Source organism: Heptranchias perlo, chromosome 7, assembly GCF_035084215.1.
Source record: "Heptranchias perlo isolate sHepPer1 chromosome 7, sHepPer1.hap1, whole genome shotgun sequence".
Classification (NCBI taxonomy): Eukaryota; Metazoa; Chordata; class Chondrichthyes; order Hexanchiformes; family Hexanchidae; genus Heptranchias; species Heptranchias perlo.
In genome coordinates this window covers 96,511,944-96,532,588 of record NC_090331.1, presented here as the reverse complement: position 1 = coordinate 96,532,588, position 20,645 = coordinate 96,511,944, and the positions used below count along the sequence as shown (strand labels likewise).

The following is a 20,645-nucleotide window of genomic DNA, read 5'->3' as shown; positions in this document are numbered from 1 at the left end:
GAATACTGCATACAGTTTTGGTCTCCATACTTAAGAAAAGACATACTTGCTCTCGAGGCAGTACAAAGAAGGTTCACTCGGTTAATCCCGGGGATGAGGGGGCGGACGTATGAGGAGAGGTTGAGGAGATTGGGACTCTACTCATTGGAGTTCAGAAGAATGAGAGGCGATCTTATTGAAACATATAAGATTGTGAAGGGGCTTGATCGGGTGGATGCGGTAAGGATGTTCCCAAGGATGGGAGAAACTAGAACTAGGGGGCATAATCTTAGAATAAGGGGCTGCTCTTTCAAAACTGAGATGAGGGGAATCTTCTTCACTCAGAGGGTAGTAGGTCTGTGGAATTTGCTGCCCCAGGAAGCTGTGGAAGCTACATCGTTAAATAAATTTAAAACAGAAATAGACAGTTTCCTAGAAGTAAAGGGAATTAGGGGTTACGGGGAGCGGGCAGGAAATTGGACATGAATTTAGATTTGAGGTTAGGATCAGATCAGCCACGATCTTATTGAATGGCGGAGCAGGCTCGAGGGGCCGATTGGCCTACTCCTGCTCCTATTTCTTATGTTCTTATTAAGAGATCCCCTGATGGCTCATAATTTATTCGGTGCTGAGCTACACAGGCCAGGAAGGTACAAGGCTTGATCCCTAAACTACACACAGTTGATCTCAGTGTCCCCGAATTAGGGAGGAAAACAAATTGCGAGATCCTGATGACTATCCAGTGACCTCTATTGAAGGCCCACATGGATGTTCTGAGAGTACAGGGTAAAGCTCAGTTGTGGATCCAACACACTGACAACACTCACACTCAAGATTCCCATATGCATGGCCACTTGGGCTCGGTTTCAAAGGACAACCGGCACCTGTGGAAGTGCAACCCAGCAAGAAGTGAGCATCTTTAAGAAAGGAGGGGAGAAAATAGAATCTTGTTTTAACTGTGGAAAACATTGCAAACAAGTTAGCTTTGGTTTGAAGACTGCAGTAAGCCACCATAGTAAGTTTGTAAAGACAGAATCAAAAAAGTAAACCTACAAACAGCCTTTTCAAAAGCTAAACTTTCATATATCCAATCTTATCTCTGTCACATATGGGAATCTTGAGTGTGAGTGTTGTCAGTGTGTTGGATCCACAACTGAGCTTTACCCTGTACTCTCAGAACATCCATGTGGGCCTTCAATAGAGGTCACTGGATAGTCATCAGGATCTCGCAATTTGTTTTCCTCCCTAATTCGGGGACACTGAGATCAACTGTGTGTAGTTCAATGCTGCATCAGAAATAGAATGGTTTGCTTTTCATTTCATTCTCCTTCCCCCCCACCCACCACACCATATCATACCATACACAAAAGCATTTCCTGCACTGTCCCCTGGGAAGCTAGGAATCAATTAAACACAGCAAACCAGACCACCTATACTAATTGGTAGAACTGTCTAAACTAAGATCCAAGAGAGGAGGCAACTTGTAATGTTGTGAACATAAGTGACTATACTGTCAGCTTGGCTCAGTTTCTAACAATCTTGCTTCCGAGTAATAAGCTTTTGGGTTCAAGCCCCATTTCAGAAAATATTCTAGACTGGCGAAGCCCATGAGCCAATTCAGCCTGCTACGCGATCTCAGCCAGTCTGCAGCACTCTGACTTTGATTCCTTTCACCAATAGAAACAGCTGAACATCATAGAATCATGTAACACCCTTGTTCAAAAAAGGGTGTAAGGATAAACCCAGCAACCACAGGCCAGTCAGTTTAACCTCGGTGGTGGGGAAGCTTTTAGAAACGATAATCTGGGACAAAATTAATAGTCACTTGGACAAGGTGGATTAACAAAGGAAAGCCAGCACGGATTTATTAAAGAAAAATCTTGTTTTACTAACTTGATTGAGTTTTTTGTTGAGGTAACAAAGAAGGTTGATGGGGGCAATGCTGTTGATGTTGTGTATCTGGACTTCCAAAAGGCGTTTAAGTGCCTCATGATAGACTTGACACTAAAATTGAAGCCCATGGAATAAAAGGAGCAGTGGCAACATGGATACGAAATTGGCTAAGTAATAGAAAACAGAGGGTACTGGTGAACGGTTGTTTTTCAGACTGGAGGAAGGTATGCAGTGGTGTCCCCCAGGCATCAGTACTGGGACCGCTGCTTTCCTTGATATATATTAATGACTTGGATTTGGGTGTACAGGGCACAATTTCAAAATTTGCAGAGGACACAAAACTTGGAAGTGTAGTGAACAGTGAGGAGGATAGTGATAGACTTCAAGAGGGCATAGACAGACTGGTGGAATGGGCAGACATGTGGCAAATGAAATTTAATGCTGAGGAGTGTGAGGTGATACATTTTGGTAGGAAGAACGGGGAGAGGCAGTATAAACTAAAGGGTACAACTCTAAAGGGGGTGCAGGAACAGAGAGTCTTGGGGGGTATATGTACACAGGTCATTGAAGGTGGCAGGTCAGGTTGGGAAAGCAGTTAAGACAGCATACAGGGTCGTGGGCATAGAGTACAATAGCAAGAATGTTATGTTGAACCTTTGTAAAATACTGGTTCGGCCACAACTGGAGTATTGTGTCCAATTCTGGGCACTGCACTTTAGGAAGGATATGAAGGCCTTACAGAGGTTGCAGAAAAGATTTACTAGATTGGTTCCAGGGATAAGGGACCTCAGTTACGTGATTAGAACAGAGAAGATTGAGAGGAGATTTGATAGGAGGTGTTCAAAAATCATAAAGAGTCTAGACAAAGTAAATAAAGAAAAACTGTTCCAACTGGCAGAAGGGTCGAGAACCTGAGGACACAGGTTTAAGATGATTAGCAAAAGAACCATAAACGACATGAGGAAAAACTTTTTTTAAAAAACGGAGTGAGTGGTTAGGATCTGGAATGCACTGCCTGAAAGTGTGGTGGAAGCAGGGTCAAACAAAACGGAATTAGATAGTACCTGAAGGAGAAAAATTTGCAGGGCTACAGGGAAAGAGCAGGGCTGAGGGACCAGCTGGATTGCTCCTGCAGACAGCTGGCGCAGGCTCGATGAGCCAAATGGCCTCCTTCTGTGCCATAACCAACCATTCATAGAAGTTACAACACAGAAACAGGCCCTTCGGCCCAACATGTCCATGTCGCCCAGTTTATACCACTAAGCTAGTCCCAATTGCCTGCACTTGGCCCATATCCCTCTATACCCATCTTACCCATGTAACTGTCCAAATCCTTTCTAAAAGACAAAATTGTACCCACCTCTACTACTGCCTCTGGCAGCTCGTTCCAGACACTCACCACCCTTTGAGTGAAAAAATTGCCCCTCTGGACCCTTTTGTATCTCTCCCCTCTCACCTTAAATCTATGCCCCCTCGTGATAGACTCCCCTACCTTTGGGAAAAGATTTTGACTATCGACCTTATCTATGCCCCTCATTATTTTATAGACTTCTATAAGATCACCCCTTAACCTCCTACTCTCCAGAGAAAAAAGTCTCAGTCTATCCAACCTCTCCCTATAAGACAAACCATCAAATCCCGGTAGCATCCTAGTAAATCTTTTCTGCACTCTTTCTAGTTTAATAATATCCTTTCTATAATAGGGTGACCAGAACTGTACACAGTATTCCAAGTGTGGCCTTACTAATGTCTTGTACAACTTCAACAAGACATCCCAACTCCTGTATTCAATGTTCTGACCAATGAAACCAAGCATGCTGAATGCCTTCTTCACCACCCTATCCACCTGTGACTCCACTTTCAAGGAGCTATGAACCTGTACTCCTAGATCTCTTTGTTCAATAACTCTCCCCAACGCCCTACCATTAACGGAGTAGGTCCTGGCCTGATTCGATCTACCAAAATGCATCACCTCACATTTATCTAAATTAAACTCCATCTGCCATTCATCGGCCCACTGGCCCAATTTATCAAGATCCCGTTGCAATCCTAGATAACCTTCTTCACTGTCCACAATGCCACCAACCTTGGTGTCATCTGCAAACTTACTAACATTGCCTCCTAAATTCTCATCCAAATCATTAATATAAATAACAAATAACAGCGGACCCAGCACCGATCCCTGAGGCACACCGCTGGACACAGGCCTCCAGTTTGAAAAACAACCCTCTACAACCACCCTCTGTCTTCTGTCGTCAATCCAATTTTGTATCCAATTGGCTACCTCACCTTGGATCCCGTGAGATTTAACCTTATGTAACAACCTACCATGCGGTACCTTGTCAAAGGCTTTGCTGAAGTCCATGTAGACCACGTCTACTGCACAGCCCTCATCTATCTTCTTAGTTACCCCTTCAAAAAACTCAATCAAATTCGTGAGACATGATTTTCCTCTCACAAAACCATGCTGACTGTTCCTAATTAGTCCCTGCCTCTCCAAATGCCTGTAGATCCTGTCCCTCAGAATACCCTCTAACAACTTACCCACTACAGATGTCAGGCTCACTGGTCTGTAGTTCCCAGGCTTTTCCCTGCCGCCCTTCTTAAACAAAGGCACAACATTTGCTACCCTCCAATCTTCAGGCACCTCACCTGTAGCTGTCGATGATTCAAATATCTCTGCTGGAGGACCCGCAATTTCCTCCCTAACCTCCCATAACGTCCTGGGATACATTTCATCAGGTCCCGGAGATTTATCTACCTTGATGCGCGTTAAGACTTCCAGCACCTCCCTCTCTGTAATATGTACACTCCTCAAGACATCACTATTTATTTCCCCAAGTTCCCTAACATCCATGCCTTTCTCAACCGTAAATACCAATGTGAAATATTCATTCAGGATCTCATCCATCTCTTGTGGTTCCGCACATAGATGACCTTGTTGATCCTTAAGAGGCCCGACTCTCTCCCTAGTTACTCTTTTGCCCTTTATGTATTTGTAGAAGCTCTTTGGATTCTCCTTTGCCTTATCTGCCAAAGCAATCTCATGTCCCCTTTTTGCCCTCCTGATTTTTCTCTTAACTCTACTCCAGCAATCTCTATACTCTTCAAGGGATCCACTTGATCCCAGCTGTCTATGCAGGTCATATGCCTCCCTCTTCTTTTTGACCAGGGCCTCAATCTCCCGAGTCATCCAAGGTTCCCTACTTCTACCAGCCTTGCCCTTCACTTTATAAGGAATGTGCTTACCCTGAACCCTGGTTAACACACTTTTGAAAGCCTCCCACTTACCAGACGTCCCTTTGCCTGCCAACAGACTCTCCCAATCAACTACTGAAAGTTCCTGTCTAATACCATCAAAATTGGCCTTTCCCCAATTTAGAATTTTAACTTTTGGGCCAGACCTATCATTCTCCATAGCTATCTTAAAACTAATGGAATTATGATCACTGGTCCCAAAGTGATCCCTCACTAACACTTCTGTCACCTGCCCTTCCTCATTCTATGAGTCTATCCAAGATGACCACATTTCATCTTGCTTATCCAGATCAAATAAGTTAGCTAGCTCCTCCATCGTAAAAACTGAGGCAAAAACTTATTTAGCTCTTTTGCAGCCTGTGTCTCCCTCATCCGATCTCATTTTCCCACTCCATCACTTATTTTTCTTTTTCTCTTAATATAACTAAAAAAATTATCCTTCACTTCTCTTGTCGTATTCAATTTGAAAATATTCTTTGCCATTCTGGTGCCTTTTTTCCACTCCTGGAATGCTATTTGGTATTGGATCTGTCTTAATTCTGTGCTATTTTCCTTCATGGCCTTAAATGCTTTATTAAAAATTAAGTTCCAACAATGCACAGGTCCAGAAATTCATAAAATCACTGGAATTTGTTATTGATGCAATATTATGTAAAATATATGTATGTGCCACCATTCAAAAGTTTTGAATTGTTCAGTGGCCTCACTTCAACACTTTGGCCCTCTTTTTCTGTGCTTGACATCCTTTTCCTTTAAGACTGCCATACTGCCCTAGATGCAATAACAAAATGCACAGGCGCAAACACACACTTTCCAACCTCTAAGGCTCTATCTTAAAGGGTTCATTCAGAGGGCTTTTTTTAAATTGAGAAACCAAGGCAAAGGAAAGACAGATTTGCATTTATATTGCACTTTTCACGACTTCAGGATGCTTTACAGCCAACAAAGTACTTTTGAAGTGTAGTCACTGTTATAATGTAACATGGTAGCCAATTTGCACACAGCAAGGTCCCACAAACAGCAATTACATAATGTTGATAGTGATGTTGGATGAGTGATGAATATCAGCCAGGACACCAGGGAGAAAGCTCCTGTTATTTTCCAAAACAGTACGATGGCATCTTTTACATTCACCTGTGAGGGCAGATGGGGCCTCTCACTATGGTTAGCTGAGGTAAGTTTATAAATAACCTGTCTCTTTTCCATTCTTCTCCCCCACCCTCTGCTTTCAGTGCTCCCAGGCCCCACCACATCTCGACACTACCCTCTGTCCTCAAGCGATATCAGGCCTCACACCTCCCAATCTTTCCACCCACAATCCCGACCCAAAATATTCACAAGTCCCACATTCTAGCTCAGCCTACAACACAGCCATTCAGTCTCTATCAGGTCAGCACCCAGGCATTCTCCCTACCTGTGGAACCAGTAGATGTTGGATCTCTTCCTGCATTCTTTGAACCTCAAACCCCGCCCTTGGATTCTGTCAGAGGATCAACAATAACAATCTTGCCTCTCTAAAATTCTCATCATCTACCGCCCCCTCAAGCCACACCGAGTTTCTAAGAGATATTCACCCTCTGCTCCGCCCTCAGCGACTCCTTATCCTCGGAGGTTTCAATCTCCATCTCAGCTCCTTTTACACTCTCTCCTCTAATTTCCCTGCCCTCCCTAAACCTCTCCCTCTAAATAAACTCATCTACCCACATTCACGGCCATCTCCCACGACCTCTCTACTCCCAGACAAGGCCATTTCGAACCTCTTCCTTGTATCCCTTGCCACCTACATTCCCCTACCCCCTTCTAACCCCACTTCCTTCTGCATCTGCCCAGTCGCTTACAACTGAACTTTCTAAATCCCAACTGCCTTACCTATGGTCCTCCATTCATCACAATATTTCTGCAGCCGATGATTAGCTCAACAACTCCCTCATCACCATTGTTGATGCCCTAATCCCCTTTGCTCTTTCCCATCACAGCCCTCTCCCATGATAAACTCTCCCCCATCTTCGCTGCTTCAAGTCCAAGGAGCAATGGGACCACACTTAGCCAAAACTGCCCACAACTCCAGGATCATCCGTCTTCTATTCTCCATTACCAACAATCTTCTTAACCCCCTCTCTCCTGTTCCTTCCACTCTCACAAAAAAGTGCAAGGAGCTCTTTGTCACTCAGATAGAGACCATTTGTTCAGCTGCCTCTGCTGTTTCCCCTTGTTCCCTTGCCCACCAAGCCAAACCTCCCCCATGCCTTCTCTGAGCTAATATTGTCCATAAGTTCCACTTCCTGCTCCCTTGACCCCATTCCCATTAAAATGATGACCAAATGTCCCTTCCTAGCCCCCTGCTAGCTGACATTATGAATGGTTCCCTCTTCTCAGGTACTATTCCCCTTCCTTTCAAAACCGCTGTAATCATCCCTCTCAGACAATCCTTCATTCATGCAGATTACCGTCACATCTCCACCCTCCCTTTTCTCTCCAAAGTCCTTGAACATGTTATCATCTTCCAAATCCGTGTCCATTTTCCCCACATGTATGAATTGTTCCAATTCGGTTTCAGTCCCTGCCACAGAACCAAAGCATCCCCAACCAAAGTCACAAATGACCTCTTCTGTGACGGTGGTGCATTATCCCTCCTCATCTTCTCTGCAGCCTTTGACACGGTCAACCACACCATCCTCCTCCAATGCCTCTCATTCGTTTTCCAGCTCAGTGGGCCTGCCCTCACTTGGTTCAATTCTTACCTATCCAATCATAGCCAGTGCATCTCCAGCATTGGCTGCTTATCCCTGCATCGTTACCTCTGGAATCCCTTGGACCAGTCCTCTTCCTCACCTACGTGCTGCCCTTTGGACATATCATCTGCAGTCATAGGTAGATGACCCAGCTCTACCTCTTCACAACTTCTTTCAACCCCTCCACTGCCTCTATGTTGTCATACTGCTTGTCCAACATCCTGGCTTGGATGAGCTGCAGTTTCCTCCAGTTAAACATTGGGACGACCAAAGCAATCATCTTCGGCACACTACCACAAACTCTTTGCCCTTGACACTGATTCCATCCCCCTCCCCAGCCACACTCAGGCTGAACCAAACTGTTCAACCTTGGTGCCCAATTTGGCCGTGAGCTGAGATTCCGAACTCATATCCTCTCCATCCCAAAGATTGCCGACACCTACCTCCGTATCCTCACCCTCAACTCAACCCATCAGTACTACATGGACCAGTCATCTTTACAGGGACTACAAGAAGCATGTAGAATGCCTGACCTCAAGGGATTAGAATATAACAGCTGAATTCAGTCTTGTCCTATTTAAACTAGCCATTCCAAAATTCCCATGCAATCTGGTTTCCAGTCATCAGTGAATACATATTAGATTTCTCAGCAGCAAAGATCCTAGCAAACTTGCCAACATTCATTGTCTGTAGAATCTGTTTCAGGAAAAAGGTTATGACCAGAGTCATAGAGATGCTCCCACGTTGAGAAGCAATGTAAACAAAGCAGAAAAGTTCAATGGGTTTGAAGTACTACAGAAAGAGGGGAACAAGTGCACAATCAGTTCTTCCCTCCCCTTCAGATATTAAACCAGCATACCACAATCACTTAAAATGCAACATTTTTTTAGTTCCTGAAAAGCAAACATTGTAAAAGGCTTTATTCAAATCAATGAAGTTCATAGCATCTGTTTTACAAATTACATTCTGTGACAAAGTTGTAAATCGTCACTTATTTCAGTACCAGTATGCACTTCCAAGACTTCTAGGATAATATGCCTCTTGTAACAAGATGACCTTTGGCTAGACCTCAGTTCACTAGTGTATGCAATCCTGACACTGAATGATTAGTTTCAATACTTGTATGTACCAATTTGTCATAATAATTACAGCATGAGCAGCAAAATCCACCAATGGTATAGCCCTGCAGTATTACTACAGAGAATTAATCAAGGAATAGCTTTATATCACTAAAATACAATAGCTCAGCAGTTTGAAAGTAGTTAGTATTTTAAAACTTCATGACAACACTCTTCAGTCCCTTAAAATCTTCTGTCTACTAGGAGTTTTGTGAATGTACTGTCCCCTCAAAACAGAAATGTCACACATGCTTTTTTAAGAAAAGACTGTCTCAAATGCAAGTAAAGCTGGTCACAGGAATGTGACACAGTTTGGCAGCAGACACTCAATGAGCTTTGCTTGGTTTCTGCAGAGTTCTGGAACATGCATTCATTATGGGCTGAAATGTCACAATTTAGAATTACCATCCAAACATAAAGCTGGGTGCAGAACATCGGTTTATCGCAAATTTTTAGTTACACTAGGATTGCATCTGGCAATGGAGCAGGAAAGCAGCAACATTCACAAAACACTACTATATGATGTCTGTATTGTTTTCAACAGTATGTGTGACTGGGCTATTAGCATCTGAATTACAAACCAAAGAGTAGAATGGAACACATTATTTGCAAATGAGCTATTTCATTCTAATAAGTGGACGATATTCGGATGTCAATGTAATAGACAAATTCCCAAAAAACTAGTTTTCTTTGTAGTAAATGAACTTTTTCAGATCCTAAACCAGTTGACCAAAGCTACAGGTATGATTTTTTTTGTTGTTTTCACCTCCTCATAGGCTTTCATCTGAAAAGCATGTTTTACAAAATGTATGCAGTTATAACCATCACAATAGATTCAAGTGCCAATCATCACTCAAGCCTTCTGGATAGTAACCAATTCCCTTCTGAATTCCTTATTTCATAGAAAGGATAGGCACAAGGGTAGCTGAGACAAATGCAGTCTGGCAGATCCTGACATTCAAAATTACCAAACACTACTGTATTTCTAGGTTCTGATGCAAGGTCATGGTCCTGAAACGTTAACTCTGTTTCTTGCTTCACAGATACTGTCTGACCTGCTGGGTGTTTCTAGCATTTGCTACTCTAGCTCTCATTGTTTTACTCATACTTCGCTCATTAGCAAAAATAATGCAGCCTCAACATCAGTTTCTCTTTTATAAACTGATGCAGGAGTTATAGTCTACATAAGAGCCCAGATTGTTTTGATCATTTCAGAGATACAGCCGTAGTTCCGCGACAAGGTGCCCATACAGTTGAGGGTCAGGTGCATTTATAGTCATCCCTCTGCTAAACTCTTTGGATCCTACTCAATGACATGGACCACAATTAAAAATAAAATCAGATGCTCGCTCCCTGTTACTTCCTCTTCTCTCACAGCTCCGAGTTCCTATCCGTCTTTTCTCTGTTATACTTTATTTACTATTAACCACGTTATGCTGCATTACTCAGATCGGGAGGTAGTTCAACAGCTACCCTGAACCCCTCTTTACCTTGGCTCTTGCAACCTCCAGCTTCCTCCGTCTCTCTTCATCCTCCATGATACAGGGTACCTTGAGTGAGGGTCCCCTCTTCTAGGTGCGTGGGCCAGTCACTCTTTCATAGGTTGGATGAGTTGCCTGTTCTCAGGGTATCTCTGACCCTCTGTGTAAGAGGTACGTGCACGACAGCCTTCACCACCCACCCCAGCCTCACTTCTCCCTCATTCCCTCTCCAACTGTCCCTCACTCTCAGGTTTCAACATGGCCGCCGTGACTGACAGCGCCGTTAACCAACCGTCGCGCGACCTCCGCTCCGCCCCTCCACCAATCCCTCCTCCCACCCCGCGCGCCTGGCCCCGCCCCCTCGACCAATCCCTCCTCCCACTCCGCGCGCCTGGCCCCGCCCTCTCCGCCCCCTCGACCAATCCCTCCTCCCACTCCGCGCGCCTGGACCCGCCCTCTCCACCCCCTCGACCAATCACTCCTCCCACCCCGCGCGCCTGGCCCCGGCCCCGCCCCCTCGACCAATCCCTCCTCCCACCCCGCGCGCCTGGCCCCGCCCTCTCCCTGCCGCACCAGCCCGACCGTTAACCGCCAATCGCGAGCGTTCGCCAAATCAAATTTCAAACACCAACCGCCGAGCTGAGAGGGGGAAGGGGGAGAGCGAGCACATCAAGAACCGGGAAATTCAATGTAGGTAATAAGGTGACGGGAAGCCGGAGCTGGGTTGTGATTGATGGTTGTGTGCAGGTGAGCTGCATATTCTGCCCTGGGTCCCACCTAATCCGCGGGACCGGTCTCCCTCCACAGAGCCCGCCACTAATTCGACCCGGCGGCGGGAGCGGGAAATCACCCCAGCGGCCCGAGCAACTGATAGTTGTCAACCCTCCAGGATTGTCCCGCAGTCTCCAAGAATTGGACGCTGCTGCGAGCAACACCCTGGTGAGAAAAATTGAGGACAGGTTGTATGGATTAGGCTTGTATTCCCTTGAGTTTGTGATCAAATTCAAGTGTTTAAGATGATTAAAGCATTTGATAGGGTGGATAGAGAGAAACTATTTCCTCTGGTGGGGGGAGTCCAGAACAAGGGGGAATAACCTTAAAATTAGAGCTAGGCCGTTCAGGGGTGATGTCAGGAAGCACTTCTTCACACAAAGGGGAGTGGAAATCTGGAACTCTCTCCCCCCAAAAAGCTGTTGAGGTTGGGGGTCAATTGAAAATATCAAAACTGAGATTGATAGATTTGTTAGGCAAGGATATTAAGGGTTACAGGACCCTTAATGGGTGGATGGAGTTAAGATACAGATCAACCATGATCTAATTGAATGGTGGAACAGGCTCGAGGGGCTGAATGGCCTCCTCCTGTTCCTATGTTCTTACATGGATGTTGAACAGTACACACATGGCAGGAGGGTGTGAACTGACTCAGGACTGGATTGTGAGCACTTTGTTGCACCAGACCTGAAGGAGTTTGATTTTTAAATTTATTTTCTTGTCCTTGCCAGCAATGACCACATCCCATCATTTTAACTTGTGAAGTGATGTATTTTGGCAGGAACAATGAGGAGAGGCAATATAAACTATATGGTACAATTTTAAAGGGAGTGCAGGAACAGAGAGACCTGGGGGTGCACCTACACAAATGTTTGAAGGTGGCAGAACAAGTTCAGAAGGTTTTTTCCAAAAAACAAAAGCATACAGGATCCTGGGCTTTATAAATAGATGTGGAGATGCCGGTGATGGACTGGGGTTGACAATTGTAAACAATTTTACAACACCAAGTTATAGTCCAGCAAAATTTTACAATTGTCAACCCCAGTCCATCACCGGCATCTCCACATCTATTTATAAAGCCCAGGATCCTGTATGCTTTTGTTTTTTGGAAAAAACCTTCTGAACTTGTTCTGCCACCTTCAAACATTTGTGTAGGTGCACCCCCAGGTCTCTCTGTTCCTGCACTCCCTTTAAAATTGTACCATATAGTTTATATTGCCTCTCCTCATTGTTCCTGCCAAAATAGCAAAAGTTATAGTCCAGCAATTTTAAAATAAAATTGCTGGACTATAACTTGGTGTTGTAAAATTGTTTACAATTTATAAATAGAGGCATAGACTACAAAAGCAAGGAAGTTTTGCTAAACCTTAAAAAATCACTGGTTAGGCCCCAGCTGGAGTACTGCATTCAATTCTGGGTACCACACTTTAGGAAGGATGTCAAGGCCTTGGAGAAGATGCAGAGGAGATTTACTAGAATTATACCAGAGATGAGGCCCTTCAGTTATGTGGAGAAGCTGGGATTGTTCTCCTTAGAACAGAGAAGGTTATAGGGAGATTAATAGCGGTGCTCAAAATTCTGATAAAGCGGATAGCGGGAAACTATTTCCACTCGAAGGAGGGTTGTTAACCAGAGGAGGCCATTCGGCCCATCAAGTCCATGCCGGCTCTATGCAAGAGCAATCCAGCTAGTCCCACTCCCCCAGTCTATCCCTGTAGCCCTGCAAATCTTTTCCTTTCAAGTACTCATCCAGCTCCCTTTTGAAGGCCACAATTGAATCTGCCTCCACCACCCCCTCGGGCATTGCATTCCCGATCCTAACCACTTGCTGTGTTTAGAAAAAAAAAGGTTTTTCCTCATATCACTTTTGATTCTTTTGCCAATCACCCTAAATCTATGCCCTCTGGTTCTTGACCCTTCTGCCAATGGGAACAGTTTCTCTCTATCTACTTTGTCTGGATCCTTCATAATTTTGAATACTTCTATCAAATCTCCTCTCAACCTTCTCTGTTCCAAGGAGAACAACCCCAGCTTCTCATTGTATCCACATAACTAAAGTCCCTCATCCCTGGAACCATTCAAGTAAACCTCTTCTGCAGCCTCTCTAAGGCCTTCACATCTTTCCTAAAATGCGGTGCCCAGAACTGGACACGATACTCCAGCTGTGGCTGAACCAGTGTTTTTTGAAGGTTCATCTTGATTTTCTTACTTTTCTACTCTATGCCTCTATTTATAAAGCCCAGGATCCTGTATGCTTTGCTAACCGCTTTCTCAACCTGCCCTGCCACCTTCAATGATTTGTGTACATATGCCCCCAGATCTCTCTGTTCCTTTACTTACCCCTTTTAGAATTGTGCCCTTTATTTTACATTGCCTCTCCTCATTTTTCCTACCGAAATGCATCATCTCACATTTTTCTGTATTAAATTTCATCTGCCATGTGTCTGCCCATGCCACCAGCCTGTCTATATCTTCTTGAAGTCTATCACAATCCTCCTCACTGTTCACTACCTTTCCAAGTTTTGTGTCATCTGCAAAATTTGAAATTGTGCCCTGTGCACCCAAGTCCAAGTCATCAATATATATCTAGAAAAGTAATGGTCCCAGCACCGACCCCTGGGGAACACCACTGCACATCTCCCTCCAGTCCGAAAAACCACAGTTCACCACTGTGTTTCCTGTTACTTAGCCAATTCTGTATCCATTTTGCGACTGCCCCCTTTATTCCATGGGCTGCAATCTTGATGACAAGCCTACCATGCGGCACTTACCCGTTCTGGCCTATATGTGACTCCAGACCCACAGCAATGTGGTTGATTCTTAATTGCCCTCTGAAATGGCCTAGCAAGCCACTCAGTTGTAAAATCTCGCTAAAAAAAGACACAATAAGAATAAAACCGGACGGGCCACCCGGCATCGGACCACTAGGCACCGGACACGACAAAGGCAAACCAAGCCCAGTCGATCCTGCAAAGTCCTCCTCACTAACATCTGGGGACTTGTGCCAAAATTGGGAGAGCTGTCCCACAGACTAGTCAGGCAACTGCCTGACACAGCCATACTCACAGAATCATACCTTTCAGCCAATGTCCCAGACTCTTCCATCACCATCCCTGGGTATAGAATCATAGAAGTTACAACATGGAAACAGGCCCTTCGGCCCAACATGTCCATGTCGCCCAGTTTATACCACTAAGCTAGTCCCAATTTCCTGCACTTGGCCCATATCCCTCTATACCCATCTTACCCATGTAACTGTCCAAATCCTTTCTAAAAGACAAAATTGTACCCACCTCTACTACTGCCTCTGGCAGCTCGTTCCAGACACTCACCATCCTTTGAGTAAAAAAATTGCCCCTCTGGACCCTTTTGTATCTCTCCCCTCTCACCTTAAATCTATGCCCCCTCGTTATAGACTCCCCTACCTTTGGGAAAAGATTTTGACTACCTTATCTATGCCCCTCATTATTTTATAGACTTCTATAAGATCACCCTTTAACCTCCTACTCTCCAGGGAAAAAAGTCCCAGTCTGTCTAACCTCTCCCTGTAAGTCAAACCATCAAGTCCCGGTAGCATCCTAGTAAATCTTTTCTGCACTCTTTCTAGTTTAATAATATCCTTTCTATAATAGGGTGACCAGAACTGTACACAGTATTCCAAGTGTGGCCTTACTAATGTCTTGTACAACTTCAACAAGACATCCCAACTCCTGCATTCAATGTTCTGACCAATGAAACCAAGCATGCCGAATGCCTTCTTCACCACCCTATCCACCTGTGACTCCACTTTCAAGGAGCTATGAACCTGTACTCCTAGATCTCTTTGTTCTATAACTCTCCCCAACGCCCTACCATTAACGGAGTAGGTCCTGGCCCGATTCGATCTACCAAAATGCATCACCTCACATTTATCTAAATTAAACTCCATCTGCCATTCATCGGCCCACTGGCCCAATTTATCAAGATCCCGTTGCAATCCTAGATAACCTTCTTCACTGTCCACAATGCCACCAATCTTGGTGTCATCTGCAAACTTACTAACCATGCCTCCTAAATTCTCATCCAAATCATTAATATAAATAACAAATAACAGCGGACCCAGCACCGATCCCTGAGGCACACCGCTGGACACAGGCCTCCAGTTTGAAAAACAACCCTCTACAACCACCCTCTGTCTTCTGTCATCAAGCAAATTTTGTATCCAATTGGCTACCTCACCTTGGATCCCATGAGATTTAACCTTATGTAACAACCTACCATGCGGTACCTTGTCAAAGGCTTTGCTGAAGTCCGTGTAGACCACGTCTACTGCACAGCCCTCATCTATCTTCTTGGTTACCCCTTCAAAAAACTCAATCAAATTCGTGAGACATGATTTTCCTCTCACAAAACCATGCTGACTGTTCCGAATTAGTCCCTGCCTCTCCAAATGCCTGTAGATCCTGTCCCTCAGAATACCCTCTAACAACTTACCCACTACAGATGTCAGGCTCACCGGTCTGTAGTTCCCAGGCTTTTCCCTGCCGCCCTTCTTAAACAAAGGCACAACATTTGCTACCCTCCAATTTTCAGGCACCTCACCTGTAGCGGTGGATGATTCAAATATCTCTGCTAGGGGACCCGCAATTTCTTCCCTAACCTCCCATAACGTCCTGGGATACATTTCATCAGGTCCCGGAGATTTATCGACCTTGATGTGCGTTAAGACTTCCAGCACCTCCCTCTCTGTAATATGTACACTCCTCAAGACATCACTATTTATTTCCCCAAGTTCCCTAACATCCATGCCTTTCTCAACCGTAAATACCAATGTGAAATATTCATTCAGGATCTCATCCATCTCTTGTGGTTCCGCACATAGATGACCTTGTTGATCCTTAAGAGGCCCTACTCTCTCCCCAGTTACTCTTTTGCCCTTTATGTATTTGTAGAAGCTCTTTGGATTCACCTTTGCCTGATCTGCCAAAGCAATCTCATGTCCCCTTTTTGCCCTCCTGATTTCTCTCTTAACTTTACTCCGGCAATCTCTATACTCTTCAAGGGATCCACTTGATCCCAGCTGTCTTTGCATGTCATATGCCTCCTTCTTCTTTTTGACTAGTGCCTCAATCTCCTGAGTCATCCAAGGTTCCCTACTTCTACCAGCCTTGCCCTTCACTTTATAAGGAATGTGCTTACCCTGAACCCTGGTTAACACACTTTTGAAAGCGTCCCACTTACCAGACGTCCCTTTGCCTGCCAACAGACTCTCCCAATCAACTTCTGAAAGTTCCTGTCTAATACCATCAAAATTGGCCTTTCCCCAATTTAGAATTTTAACTTTTGGGCCAGACCTATCCTTCTCCATAGCTATCTTAAAACTAATGGAATTATGATCACTGGTCCCAAAGTGATCCCTCACTAACACTTCTGTCACCTGCCCTTCCTTATTTCCCAAGAGGAGGTCAAGTTTTGCCCCCTCTCTAGTCGGGCCATCCACATACTGAATGAGAAATTCCTCCTGAATACACTCAACAAATTTCTCTCCATCCAAGCCCCTAATGCTATGGCTGTCCCAGTCAATGTTGGGAAAGTTAAAGTCCCCTACTATTACCACCCTATTTTTCTTGCAGCTGCCTGTAATCTCCTTACATATTTGCTCCTCAATTTCCCGTTGACTATTTGGGGGTCTGTAGTACAATCCTACCAAAGTGATCTCTCCCTTCTTATTTTTCAGTTCTACCCATATAGACTCAGTGGGCGAACCCTCGGATATATCCCCTCTCACTACTGCCGTGATGTTCTCCCTAATCAAGAACGCAACTCCCCCTCCCCTCTTACCTCCTGCTCTATCTTTCCTATAGCATCTGTACCCTGGAACATTGAGCTGCCAGTCCTGCCCCTCCCTTAGCCATGTTTCAGTAATAGCTATAACATCCCAGTCCCATGTACCCATCCATGCCCTGAGTTCATCTGCCTTGCCCATCAGACTTCTTGCATTGAAATAAATGCAGTTTAATCTGGACTTCCCTTGGTCTTTGCCCTGCTTTCTCAGACCATCTGTCCGGTCATGTTCTGTACACTCTCCCTTACTGCCTTTTGTTTCTGTCACCACTTTATTTCCCACTGACTTCCTGCATCGGTTCCCATCCCCCTGCCACATTAGTTTAAACCCTCCCCAACAGCACTAGCAAACACTCCCCCTAGGACATTGGTTCCAGTCCTGCCCAGATGCAGACTGTCCAATTTGTACTGGTCCCACCTCCCCCAGAACCGGTTCCAATGGCCCAGGAATTTGAATCCCTCCCTCTTGCACCATCTCTCAAGCCACGTATTCATCCTAGCTATCCTGTCATTCCTACTCTGACTAGCCCGTGGCACTGGTAGCAATCCTGAGATTACTACCTTTGAGGTCCTATTCTTTAGTTTAACTCCTAACTCCCTAAATTCAGCTTGTAGGACCTCATCCTGTTTTTTACCTATATCGTTGGTGCCTATATGCACCACGACAACTGGCTGTTCACCCTCCCCCTCCAGAATGTCCTGCAGCCGCTCCGAGACATCCTTGACCCTTGCACCAGGGAGGCAACATACCATCCTGGAGTATCGGTTGCGTCCGCAGAAACGCCTGTCTATTCCCCTTACAATCGAGTCCCCTATCACTATAGCTCTGCCACTCTTTTTCCTGCCCTCCTGTGCAGCAGAGCCAGCCACGGTGCCATGAACCTGGCCACTGCCACCTTCCCCTGGTGAGCCATCTCCCCCAACAGTATCCAAAACGGTAGGAGTGACCACCACACAGTCCTTGTGGAGATGAAGTCCCGTCTTCGTACTTAGGACACCATCCAATGTGTTGTGTGGCACTACCACCGTGCTAAACGGGATAGATTCAGAACAGATCTAATAGCTCAAAACTGGGCATCCATGAGGCGCTGTGGGCCATCAGCAGCAGCAGAATTGTATTCCAGCACAATCTGTAACCTCATGGCCCGGCATATTCCTCACTCTACCATTACCAACAAGCCAGGGGATCAACACCGGTTCAATAAGGAATGTAGAAGAGCATGCCAGGAGCAACACCAGGCGTACCTAAAAATGAGGTGCCAACCTGGTGAAGCTACAACTCAGGACTACATGCATTCTAAACAGCGGAAGCAACATGCTATAGACAGAGCTAAGCGATTCCACAACCAATGGATCAGATCAAAGCTCTGCAGTGCCGCCACATCCAGTTGTGAATGGTGGTGGACAATTAAACAACTAACGGGAGGAGGAGGCTCTGTAAACATCCCATCCTCAACGATGGCGGAGTCCAGCACATGAGTGCAAAAGACAAGGCTGAAGCGTTTGCAACCATCTTCAGCCAGAAGTGCCGAGTGGATGATCCATCTCAGCCGCCTCCCGATCCCCACCATCACAGAATCCAGTCTTCAGCCAATTCGATTCACTCCATGTGATATCAAGAAACGGCTGAGTGCACTGGATACAGCAAAGGCTATGGGCCCCGACAACATCCCGGCTGTAGTGCTGAAGACTTGTGCTCCAGAACTAGCTGCGCCTCTAGCCAAACTGCTCCAGTACAGCTGCAACACTGGCATCTATCCGACAATGTGGAAAATTGCCCAGGTATGTCCTGTCCACAAAAAGCAGGACAAATCCAATCCGGCCAATTACCGCCCCATCAGTCTACTCTCGATCATCAGCAAAATGATGGAAGATGTCGTCGACAGTGCTATCAAGCGACACTTACTCACCAATAACCTGCTCACCGATGCTCAGTTTGGGTTCCGCCAGGACCACTCGGCTCCAGACCTCATTACAGCCTTGGTCCAAACATGGACAAATGAGCTGAATTCCAGAGGTCAGGTGAGAGTGACTGCCCTTGACATCAAGGCAGCATTTGACCGAGTGTAGCACCAAGGAGCCCTAGTAAAATTGAAGTCAATGGGAATCAGGGGGAAAACTCTCCAGTGGTTGGAGTCATACCTAGCACAAAGGAAGATGGTAGTGGTTGTTGGTGGCCAATCATCTCAGCCCCAGGACATTGCTGCAGGAGTTCCTCAGGGCAGCATCTTTGGCCCAACCATCTTCAGCTGCTTCATCAATGAACTTCCCTCCATCATAAGGTCAGAAATGGGGATGTTCGCTGATGATTGCACAGTGTTCAGTTTCATTCGCAACCCCTCAGATAATGAAGCAGTCCGGGCCCGCATGCAGCAAGACTTGGACAACATCCAGGCTTGGGCTCATAAGTGGCAAGTAACATTCGTGCCAGAAAAGTGCCAGGCAATGACCATCTCCAACAAGAGAGAGTCTAACCACCTCCCCTTGACATTCAACGGCATTACCATCGCCGAATCCCCCACCATCAACATCCTGGGGGTCACCATTGACCAGAAACTTAACTGGACCAGCCATATAAATACTGTGGCGACATGAGCAGGTCAGAGGCTGGGTATTCAGTGGCGAGTGACTCACCTCCTGACTCCCCAAAGCCTTTCCACTATCTACAAGGCACAAGTCAGGAGTGTGATGGAATACTCTCCACTTGCCTGGATGAGTGCAGCTCCAACAACACTCAAGAAGCTCGACACCATCCAGGACAAAGCAGCCTGCTTGATTGGCACCCCATCCACCACCCTAAACATTCACTCCCTTCACCACCGGTGCACAGTGGCTGCAGTGTGTACCATCCGCAGGATGCACTGCAGCAACTCGCCAAGGCTTCTTCAACAGCACCTCCCAAACTCGTGACCTCTACCACCTAGAAGGACAAGGACAAGGGCAGCAGGTACATGGGAACAACACCACCTGCACATTCCCCTCCAAGTCTCACACCAGCCCAACTTGCAAAATATATCGCTGTTCCTTCATCGTCGCTGGGTCAAAATCCTGGAACTCCCTTCCTAACAGCACTGTGGGAGAACCTTCACCACACGGACTGCAGCGGTTCAAGAAGGCGGCTCACCACCACCTTCTCTAGGGCAATTTGGGATGGGCAATAAATGCTGGCCTCGCCTTCGACGCCCACATCCCATGAACGAATATAAAAAAAAAAACTTTATCCATTTAATTTAAGATAATTGGCAAAAAAAAGTAATGCAATGAGTTGTTACGATCTGGAATGCACTGCCTGAAAGGGTGGTGGAAGGAAATTCAATAGGAACTTTCAAAAGGGAATTGGATAAATATTTGAAGAGGAAATTTTACAGGATGATTAGGGGGTAAAAAACAGGGGAGTGGGACTAATTGGATAGCTCTTTCGAAGAGGCTGAATGGCCTCCTATGCTGTATGATTCTATGATTTATTACCTATCCCCAGTTGCCCATGAGTGGGCAGTGATTGGTCCACTTGAGCTGCTGCAGCCCGTCCAAGTTCGTTTTTAAAATTGTGAAGCTGCTCCCACAGTGCTGTTGGGTAGGGAGCTCCAGGA

General features: G+C 45.6%; 1 protein-coding gene across 5 annotated transcripts in view; it reads right to left on the bottom strand.

Annotated features, from left to right (window-relative positions):
* The window catches only part of pcnt (pericentrin), a 314,588-nt gene extending 303,906 nt beyond the window's left edge, over nucleotides 1–10,682 (bottom strand). For all 5 annotated transcript variants that reach the window (XM_067988139.1, XM_067988140.1, XM_067988141.1 and 2 more), the window contains exon 1: nucleotides 10,471–10,682. In XM_067988139.1, the coding sequence (XP_067844240.1) occupies nucleotides 10,471–10,518 (48 nt within the window). In that variant the 5' untranslated portion in view covers nucleotides 10,519–10,682. The remainder of the gene's footprint in view (nucleotides 1–10,470) is intronic.
* Between the last annotated feature and the right edge of the window lie 9,963 nt (nucleotides 10,683–20,645).